At 32.8% G+C, this 10,872-nt stretch overlaps 1 protein-coding gene and 1 pseudogene across 1 annotated transcript; one reads left to right on the top strand and one right to left on the bottom strand.

Moving 5' to 3' along the window:
* The first annotated feature begins 480 nt into the window (after nt 1-480).
* LOC107605019 (uncharacterized) lies at nt 481-1,889 on the top strand. The gene is made up of 4 exons (XM_016306758.1): nt 481-814; nt 977-1,170; nt 1,252-1,312; nt 1,429-1,889. The coding sequence occupies exons 1-4, from the start codon at nt 481-483 to the stop codon at nt 1,887-1,889; spliced, it is 1,050 nt and encodes a 349-aa protein (XP_016162244.1).
* A 3,048-nt stretch (nt 1,890-4,937) lies between these two features.
* Nucleotides 4,938-8,894, bottom strand: LOC107605010 (uncharacterized; annotated as a pseudogene).
* Nucleotides 8,895-10,872: the final 1,978 nt, after the last annotated feature.

The raw sequence follows: 10,872 nt of genomic DNA, 5'->3' as shown, positions 1-10,872 counted from the left end.
AGCGGTTAAGATGTTTCTGTGCGATCATTTGGCATATTTGGTTGGAGCGAAACAGGAGGATATTTCATAACCAAAGAAAGAGGGTAGAAGATATCATCACACTAACCATCCTTAGCTGTGAAGAGTGGGCAGGTGTGCATCCATAGGGTTGTTGATGGCTATGCCAGAGATGACGTGGGGATGCTGTTCTCTATTCAAGGAGTTTGTGGGAGTTGCCTGTCTTGTTATTTTATTTCATACTGCTTGCTCCACTCTAATGTGTTGAGCTCTTTTACTTTCAAAAAAAAAGTTATTGATAATGTTAGAGTTCAAATAAGTCAACCCTCTAATCTCATTTCACAAGAAGTTCAAGTAAGTGAGCTCTCTAATCTTACTCAAAATACACATCAACATGAAACTAAAGTACCAAGATTAGAAAGAGATGTGGATATCTCTTTACTAGAAAGGAATAATTTATGTGTGAAATCTTGTGATGATTTAATGGCTCAATCTAAGCATATAGACAAAGTTCTTGATAGGCATAGTGATGAAACTATTGCAAATAACCGTCTAAGGTTGAAAACATCTATTAATGCTATTCGATGGCTTGTATTTCAAGCATGTGCATTTAGAGGCGATGATGAAAGTCTTAGATCTTTGAATATGAGAAATTTTATTGAGTTAATTAAGCTTTTAGCTTCCTGTAATCAGAATGTTAATAATGTTGTCCTTGAAAATGCTCCAGGAAATGCTCAATATATATCTCCCGGTGTTCAAAAAGATATATTGCATATCTTTGCTAGAAAAGTGCGTGCAACAATTCAAGAAGAAATTGGTGATTCTAAATTTTGTATAATTATTGATGAAGCAAGAGATGAGTCAAAGCGAGAATAAATATCTGTAGTTTTGAGATTTGTAGACAAGCACGATTGTGTTCTAGAAAGATTTTTTGATCTTATACATGTTTCTGATACACGTTCTTTGACATTGAAAACAGAAATTTCATCTGTTCTCTCTCGTCATAATCTTGATGTTCAAAATCTTAGGGGACAAGGGTACGATGGAGCTAGTAATATGCGTGGTGAATGGAATGGATTGCAAGCTCTATTTTTGAAAGATTGCCCTTTTACTTATTACATTCATTGTCTTGCTCATCGATTACAATTAGCACTTGTTTCTGTAGCCAAAGAAGTGTGTTATGTTCATCAATTCTTTTCAAAACTTACACTAATTGTGAATGTTGTGACTATTTCTCCTAAACGTCATGATCAGTTAAGGGTTGCTCAAGTAAATAATGTTGCAAACTTAATTGCCAATGATCAAATTGTGATAGGTACGTAGTGGACTTAATCAAATTGGTACTTTGTAAAGAGCTGGAGATACTAGATGGGGGGTCTCATTTGAATTCTGTACGTAGCTTGTTATGCATGTTTGATGCTACTTGTGAAGTTCTTGAAAAAAGCACCGAAGAAGGTAATTTTTTCCCTCATGGTGATGCTAGTGCTGCTTATGATGCTATCACATCCTTTGAATTTGTCTTTGTTTTGCATTTGATGAGAAATATTTTGGAAATTAGTCATGATCTTTGTCAAGCCTTGCAACGAAAAAATCAAGACATATTGAATGCTTTAACTCTGGTTTCTACTACGAAGACTTTAATCCAAAGAATGAGAGAATCAAGTTGGGAGGCTTTCATAAAAGAAGTTATATTATTTTGTGAGAAACATGAAGTTGAAGTTCCTTATATGGATGCATTGTATATTCCTAGAAGAGGCCAAACTCGCAAAATTGTTGATCAAATTTCAGTAGAGCATCATTACCGTGTTAATTTATTTCTGGTTGTAATTGATACACAATTGCAAGAGCTTAATGGAGATTCAATGATAATATGGTGGAATTGCTTACTTTAAGTTCAACTTTAGATCCCAGAGATAATTATAAGTTCTTCAGTGTCAATAAAAAGTATGTGAATTAATAGAACGGTTTTATCCAGGTGACTTCAGTGACCAAGAAAAATTTCACATTAGAATGCAAGCTCAACATTATGAACTTGATGTTCCTAATCATGTTGAATTAACTAACTTGTGCATAATTTTGGAGTTATGTCAAGGATTAATGAAGACAGGAAAGTATTTAACATATCCTTTGATTGATCGTTTGATTTGCTTAGTATTAACTCTCCCTGTTTCAACTAGTACAACTGAGAGATCTTTTTCAGCTATGAATATTGTGAAGAATAGACTCAGAAAAAATGGAAGATGAATTGCTTGCTAATTGTCTTTTGATTTACATTGAGAAGAAGATTGCTGAAAGATTTGACACAGATTCTATTATCGATGAATTTTATGATATGAAGAATCGACGTGTACCACTTCGTTAGTAAAAAGTACACATTTTTTTGTACTTTAAATATATATTCTCTATTAGTATATTTTTGTAATGCATCTTACATTATAATTTATTTGTATATATTTTTTTATATTATATATATTATTGGCCCCTATAATAATATTTCTGGATCCGTCTTGTATATACCTAACTATTTACTTTAACACTAGTATTTAATTAATAATTCTTTTAAGTAGAACACGGTGTAGTGTTCTTTGCAATTGCTTGTCAAGAACTCAAAATGTGTCAGTCGAGTTTCATTATATAAATTGTGTGAAAAATGCAATAAGATTTCTGTCACGTTCTATCGTTTAATCTAAATTTAAATTCATCATATTTTTGTAATCTAATTTTAAATGTCAAAAGTACGTAAGATTTTTTTTTATCGAGAAAAATTTTAATTTTTTCTTAAAGTCAATTTATAAAATACGTTGATAACTAAGTGCTGCCAAAGAAAGAGTAGCTTATACTGACTAAGTACTATTGAAATATGATGGTCTATTATTGAATTATCCTTTTATCAGAGTGTATACTGTAATGTTAATTGTTATGGATTGCTTATTCCAAGTTATTAAGCTTACCCATTGAACCTAAAACTTGGATGCCAATTGAAAATTTTCAAGGAATTTGAGAGGGGTTGAATCAAGAAATCATTTTTGATAGCTTATAAAATAGATTATGTAGTATTTGCAACTCAAGAAATTATTTTAAGTTTTGTCTTGTCTCAACAGTGCAGAGAAAGAAAAAAGAGAAAGAGTGATACAACAATATATCTTGGTTTGGCCTCTAGTACTGAGACTTACGTCGAGTTTACCATAAACTACAGTAAAATTTTTACTATAATCAAAGTTTGATTACTGTTGAGTTCAAAGAAAAACAATAATAATTTGATGACGACAAAACGTTATTAATTAGTTGGGTTAAAGCCCAAAAGTTTTTGTAATGTGTGTAGTTATTGTCCCGAAAATAAATAGGCCCAATTATAAAAGCCAGCACTTATTCTCTTCTTTAGCCTGTAACTAGTACTCACTTCTCTCTTCTAATCATAATCCATGTGACTAACCTTAAATCAAGGATGAAAAGAAGTTTCACAAATAAAAAAGTATATTCAGATTGGGTTCAAGCAATGTGTAAAAGTAGATCACCAATTCTTGGTATCGAAAAGAAAAGAGAAGAAAAAGTCAAAAGTTGGAGCTAAAGGAAAAATCAAATATGATTTGATGTAGAAGAAAATCAAAGATGAGTTATCATCTTTGTGCAACCATTCTAGCTTGTTGAAGCTACCATCCTCCTATTGCACATTTTCGGGTAAGAAGAAGAAAATAGAGGTTATCTTTATTTATTAGAAATCAAAAGTCACAATTGAAACTTAGAACCAAAGAATAGATCAATGGTTCAGATCTTTGAAGTCAAGAGAAAAAAAAAGAAAGAGAAGAAGTTAGCACTACAACAAATTCGGGCTGAGGCAACCCTTTAAAAACGTTGTCTATAATAAGAGAAAGTGTTGTCTTTGATAAAAGGCAACACTTTTTGACAAAAAACAACGCTTTTGGGGGGGTTGGCTATACGGCCGTTACCTTTGGTCTAAGGCAACGTTTTTGTGTATTAAAGGGAACCCTTTTTACGGCAACCTTCAAAAAACGTTGCCTTTTCTGCAAATAAAGCAACTCCGCAAAAGGGTTGTCTTAGAGCACCTAAACACAACGCTTTAGATAAAACTTTATAGCAACACTTTATACGAGTTGTATTTTCTAATACATAAAGCAACACTTGTCCAGATTTTTTTTAGTTGCCTTTTCATATACCTAAAGCAACACTTGTATAAATTTTTTCTGGTTGTTTCTTCATATACCTAAAACAACACTTGTCCAAATTTTGTTAAGTTGCCTTTTTCATAGACCTAAAACAACACTTATCTAAGTTTATTTGCAGTTGTCTTTTTTTAATACCTAAAGCAACACCTCATTGAGTTTTTTTTAGGTTTTCTTTTTTTATATCTAAAGCAATATATTTTTCATCTTTGTTATATTTATATGACATTTAAAGAATTTATAGTACACATTAATAATATTTAAATATTTGAACTCAATTAATCAATATAAGGAGAATAAGCTAATAATATATATTGCATATATATAGAAAAGTCTTCCAAGTGTCAATAGGGAGAATAAGCTAATAATATATATTGCATATATATAGAAAGGTCTTCTAAGTGTCGATTAACATACTTGTTAAGTTATCAAGTCAACTAAATAATAAACATAAGTAAACAAAATACATATTTTTTTCATGATGAAATTGAACAAAAAAGAAACTAGTTTTTCCATTTGAAACCAAAAAGACTTTGTGCTTCACCATTGTGTCAAGAGTCGCCTTTATTTCTCTAGAAAACTTCATCCAACCCTATATAGGAAGATAAAAAATAGGAAAAGAGAAGGTCAGATGATTGAAATTGAAACACAATCCTCCCATACATGTAAAACCCGAATGAGAATGTAGATAAGCAATTGAGTATTTACAAATGGAACAGAAGCTATTATATGGAGTAACAAAATCAAAATGATCTCACACTAGCCTGCTGATGCATATAAGCCTACTTTCTACAATATTAGGAAATACAAGCTCACAAACTACAAATGGGGAAAAAGCATCAATAAATCAATAAATATAATATGCGGCTAGCACAATGCATGAATTTCATTTATAAAAAAATTGAGAGAAAAAAAGGGGCTGAACAAAGCACCTGCAACTGGAGTGCCTCTGATCTGGAACCAATGTGCTTCCTGGAAGGACGAGCACGGCCAAAATCCATGAGTATGGCAAGAGGCAGTTGTCCTTTTCTATGTGTTATAAGAACATTACCAGGTTTGACATCATTATGAGCATATGGAGTATCTAAACCATGCATATGCTTGAGTCCTGAACAAAGCTGTTGAGTTAATTTGTCAGGGCTAAAAGGATTTCAGAAGAAATCAAACTTTTGTAAGGTTAGAGTACTAAAGAACTCTAGAATATAAAGAACTGTATATTGAATCAAACTAATATTTTTATTTTTTATATTTTAAAAAAGAAAGTTGCTTCTTAGATTCTAAACATAAAAGTAGTATAAAAGTAGTATAGGCCAGAGATGTCCATATTTATCTTTCAATTTGATTCTGAACAGAGAAAATAACCTATTCCAAAGAATTACTAGGTAAATACATATACGAAATTCATGACAATCAGAAAAGGATACAATAGATGCCAAACAAGTAACATATGTTTTTATCCAAAAAAAAAAGTAAAAGTATCATGTGCTGAAAATCTTGAATTGCAACTATGATGCTTGAGATACCTGATCTCTGGTTATAATAAGCCAATTACATGACAGAAGAAAGTTCTTTTAGCTGTTGAAAGATTTGAAGAACATCGGAGGTAGGAAAGGATTCCTTCCTGGCTTGCATTGTAGCAGCAATAGATAGAGGTCCTTGTAAAATAGCACAATTAATAGTGATATTATGTTTTCAAAGACATAATTTTATAAGCAAGAAGCAATTCTTATCGAAATAATCCAATTTGAAAAGGTTGAATAATAGACTAGAATCAACTTTGCCATGATATGCAGGATCTCACTTGGTACATATCACTATCCCATTACATTGACAAGCTTTGAGAGTCTCATTCTAATCCTTTCGCAATCACATATCTCAAAAGAATTTTTGTTGAGCATCCACAAGAAAAACCAGATACCCATCCTTTTTCCATTCAAAGTGCACATAGGAAAGATGAATTACTTTCAGTTTAAACCAGTTACAATAAAACACCAAATACTGACTATTGAATGTTTTTTGGTCAAGGCATAGTTCAAGTGCCCGTAGAAGGTATCTCGTAGAAGGCATTGGATTCTACAGCCTTCATGCATAGTATTTGGAAACTGCTGAATTCCAAACCCAGCAGATAGCATGTTTAAAACTTCAGGACATAAATCTAATTACATAGCCAAAGCTAAAGAACAAATATGGAGGTTGAATAAATAGACCATTTTCTTGTTTTGATGAATTTTTTTTATATGATTCAGAGAAGAGCGGGTGTTGACTGCTGTTGTAACTACTTACCTTGACAGAAATGATTGCATGATCAAAAAGCGGGAGTAGATTTGGGTGGTTGAATAGTGATGAAACACGGATCTCCTCCCTGACCAACTCCAGCTGCTCATTGCTCTTGATGAGGACCTTTTCATAGCATATGTTTCGTCATCTACATAAAAGCACATCAGCAATGTATCAATTTCACTCCGTCATCTACATAAAAACAATCAGAACCATAAAAAATTCAAAAAAATTGAAATAAAACCCCCTCTAGAATGTCCACCAATGTTCCTTAAACTCCCTTGAAGCAATCTTTCTCTATAACAGAGTAAAGTATCAAATTTACATTACTCTTTATAAACAATTTAACTCAATCAAAGTGGCAAACAGAACAATCAATTGAAAATGCTTCAAATCAGACACCATAAATGATTCTAAAACACACTAAAACTACAAATAATTGCTGCCTCCATTACTTCACATACAAACACAAATACAAATGTGAAAGAACAATCCGTGTCATGATTAAAATCAAAACAAATGATGAACTAAATACATATGTTTTAGCATTTCTGTAGGGAGCAGTAGCTTAATTAGCATGCATCTTAATTGCTTCTAATTAATATAGTCTCTATATAAACATCAAAAGAAACAAACCCTGCATAGCTACAAATTAAAGAAGAATATTTTTCAAGAATAATTATCATCAGCAGTCCACAACAAAGAATTAAATTAGAACACGAATTTCACTCTTAACTAATATTTTTTTGTGACATGTAATTAAAGAAAAGGAAATTACAAATTAAAGAGCACTACTAATTAATAGATTAGCTTCTAGCTTATATATACATACTAGAATATTACATGTTTCTGAGAATTAACCATTACTTAAGGAAAGGAGAAATTAATAAATTCAAGTTTATGAATCAATAAGAGTTCAATTTTTAGGCTTGGATGATGCATCATCATATCTATCATAAAAAATTTGCCTGGCTTGAGCTTGTGTACTGTAGCTGTTAATTAACACCATATAAAGATAGCAATAATCAATTGAAATTAGTAGTGATTATCAGATCACACCAATAATAAGCATGGGCTCATCTTCACCTTCTTCTGTTTCCCCCACCATACTTGTCGGACACTACTTTTGCCTACAAAACCCTTTGAATCTATGGGAACTATGCTTCTGCAGTTTTCTATTTATTAATTAAAATAACCATGCTTCTGCATCATATCTATCATCAAATACAGCTTCTCCTAATTTGTGAGTACAAAGATCTAATCCATATTAGTTTTTTTTCCAATGGGCACCACTACAGAGACACTAGTTGGAATCGATTGAAGAATTAAATTAAACGGAAGAGAAAATCGAATAGGTAAAACAGAGAGCGCAAGAAGAAAATGAATTACTTGGTGAGCTACGACGGCAAAAGTGTTGATCAGAGAGAGTGATGATGTGAATTGCCTGCTCCGGTGCCGATGCCAGTTGCGAAGAGGAGGAGGCGAGACAGGGGAAGAAGAGGAAGAACGACAGAGGTTTCTCGAAGGTGACCGCGTACGTTGAGCCGAGACAGGAGGAGGAGAAGCCGTGGAGCAGTGTGCGTGGAGACGAAGACCGCGAAGGAGAGCACCGCGCCGACGCCCCTAGAAGAGAGCACTCTGCCGACACCCCTGGAGGAGAGCACCGCAACGTGCCAACGCCTATGAAAGGGAGCACCGTGCCGTCGCCGGTTGGGGTGGACAGCACCGCGAACGAGACCTCCTGCTGCCGTTTGTGTCGATGATTAGGAAAGTTAGGGCTTATGGTGGGTGCTGGGTAGTGATGAACAAACTGAAACAATAGTAGAAATAATCTAAGGAAACTAAAGGTCTTTTCTTTTTTTTTTCTAAGTTATTTGATTGGAAAGAAATTATTGGGGGGAATATGATGAAAAGTTTTCCTCTAAAATTTTTAGCTATGAATGATTTTAGGTAATATTTTATAAAAGTTATTTATTTAAATTTTTTAATAACCCTTATAAAATGTTGTATTTTTATTTAAAAATGTTGTCTTAAATGTTTTATATTGTAATATTTTTTAAGTGTTGCTTTAGATATTAAAGACAACAATTTTTGTGGGTGGTCAAAAAATTTGTTATCTTTGCCTTACTCAAAGGTAACTCTTAAAAAATGTTGTATTTTTCTATCTAAGGCAACTTTTATTAAATGTTGCTTCAAATAAGGGTTACCTTAGGCCAAAAATGTTGTAGTGTAGATAAGAATCCAAGCTAATTCTCCTATCCATGAAATCACTATTATTGTCCCCTCTCTTCTCTATGTCTTTGATTTGATTTATGGGAAAGAAAAACAAAGTCAAAGGTGTTCAACCGAGCTCAAGTTTTGGAAGCTTTACTCCTGTATAAAAGGGTAAACGGTCAGAAATTGAAGAAAAGAGAGTCAGCATACTGTTCGGATCTTCATAGCTTTCGAGCTACACCTTCTTCTCCTTCATGATTTAACATTAAATTTTTTGTTCTTTAGTTTTATCTTTCTTTGTTTAAATCAATGGAAAAAAGTAAATATGTGAGATATTAGAAAAAATTCATTGAGAGTAAAAGCAAAGAGAGTAATCTTGGAGAAAAGCCCAAAATTATGTCAAACTCTTATGTTATTGTTTGTATTTTGTATTCATGAACTTGAGAGGTTTCTCTTGTTAAGTTGAGTGAGCACTTAATGGTTAAAAGTCTAGGGAGTAAACCTAGCCAAATTAAGCTTGGTTAGAAGTTTGGTTTGTCTTTGATAGGATTTGGTTGATTCATTGAAAATTGGTGTTTATAAATCTTTGAAAAAGATAATGGAAATTTCACCACAGATGTGGTGGAGACTGGATGTAGGCCACATTGCACATGGTAGTTGAATCAGGATACATGACTGTGTCATTTATTCTTCTCAGCTCTATTTCTGTTTTCATTCAATATGAGACAAAATGAGGGTCAGTCCAACAACAGACCTCATTTCTTTAATGTCAAAACTACACTTATTACTAGAATGAGAGAATATGGATATTTATGCAATCCGTTGATTACAACATATGAAAAATTGTTATGGATGGTCCACAAGTCCCAACAATCACAAGTGCTGAAGAAGTTGTCACTTCTAAAGATGAATCCAAATGGAACGATGAAGATACGAAAAATGTGGAGCTAAATGCCAAGGCAATCAACATGATGAATTACGTAGTTAGCTTTGAGAAATTTCAGAAGTTCTCAAAATGTAAAACAGCAAAAGAAATTTGGGATAAACTCCAAGTCACTCATGAAAGCACTCAACATGTCAAGGAAATAAGGATTGATATGCCAAGAAAGGAATATGAAATGTTCACTATGAAGGAAGGAGAAACCATCGATGAGCTGTTTGAAAGATTTTCAATCATCACAAATAGTTTGAATGCTATGAGGATGACTGATGAACGAATTTTGCTCGATGGTCTAGATTTTCTTCTCATAGAAAGAATTACTTCGTTGTAAGCATAGCTCCAAACCAACAAACAATTTCCACATCAAAAATTTTGGTTGTCACAATTAACAAACCCCAAATAAGAATTAACCGAAGTATTTGAACTTCGGGCCGTCTCACAAGGAATTGCAATGAAGTGGTCAATTATTGGCTATGAAAATTCAAGGGGGGGGGTTTGATTTTTGTAAGAAAGTAAATGGCAAGAAAAATTAAATGACAATAAGGTAAAATGACAAGAGCTAAATAAAATAAAGGAAAAGTACTATTGGCTAGACGTAGGTAATTGAGATCACCATCCTTGTCTACAAACCATATATTGACAATTATGAGGAACCAAGCTCATTAAGTCTACTTCCAAAAGTCTTAAGTACGTAATATCTACTCCTAGACTTAAAGTACGTCAAATAGGCTTGATCACATCAACCCATAAGTCCCAACCTACCTACTAATTAGATTAGTAGTGAGTTGGCATCAATGAGTATCAAATTGATCACCAAGGGTTCTCAAATCACCAAATCATTGAGACCCAATGACTCAAGGTCACTCAATTCCCTTAGCCTAGGCCAAGAGTCAAGAAAACTACTCAAAAACTAGAGGAAACATTTTATCAAACACCTAGAATGCAAGAAAAGTAAACATAACAAAATCCAAGAATTAAGCAAACCCATAACTAACATAAGCAAGAAATCAATAATAACAATCAATATCAACATAAAAGAGACATGGAAATATAAAATTGCATTAAGAGAAATCAAGATCCAACAATTGTTCATAAACATAAAAATGACAAAATAAAGGAAATGACAAGTAAAACTAGAAGAATAGAGATGTAATAACAAGAAATTAAAAGGAAGAACTAAATCAAAACAAGAATTATAACTTGGATCCAAGAAGAATTAACTAAAACTACCCTAAAATCTAGAGAGAGGAGAGAGCCTCTCTC

The sequence above is a fragment of the Arachis ipaensis genome, chromosome B1, assembly GCF_059453495.1.
Source record: "Arachis ipaensis isolate K30076 ecotype BB chromosome B1, ASM5945349v1, whole genome shotgun sequence".
Classification (NCBI taxonomy): domain Eukaryota; kingdom Viridiplantae; phylum Streptophyta; class Magnoliopsida; order Fabales; family Fabaceae; genus Arachis; species Arachis ipaensis.
The sequence above is the reverse complement of the archived record's forward strand: the minus strand, read 5'-3'. Positions and strand labels throughout refer to the sequence as shown.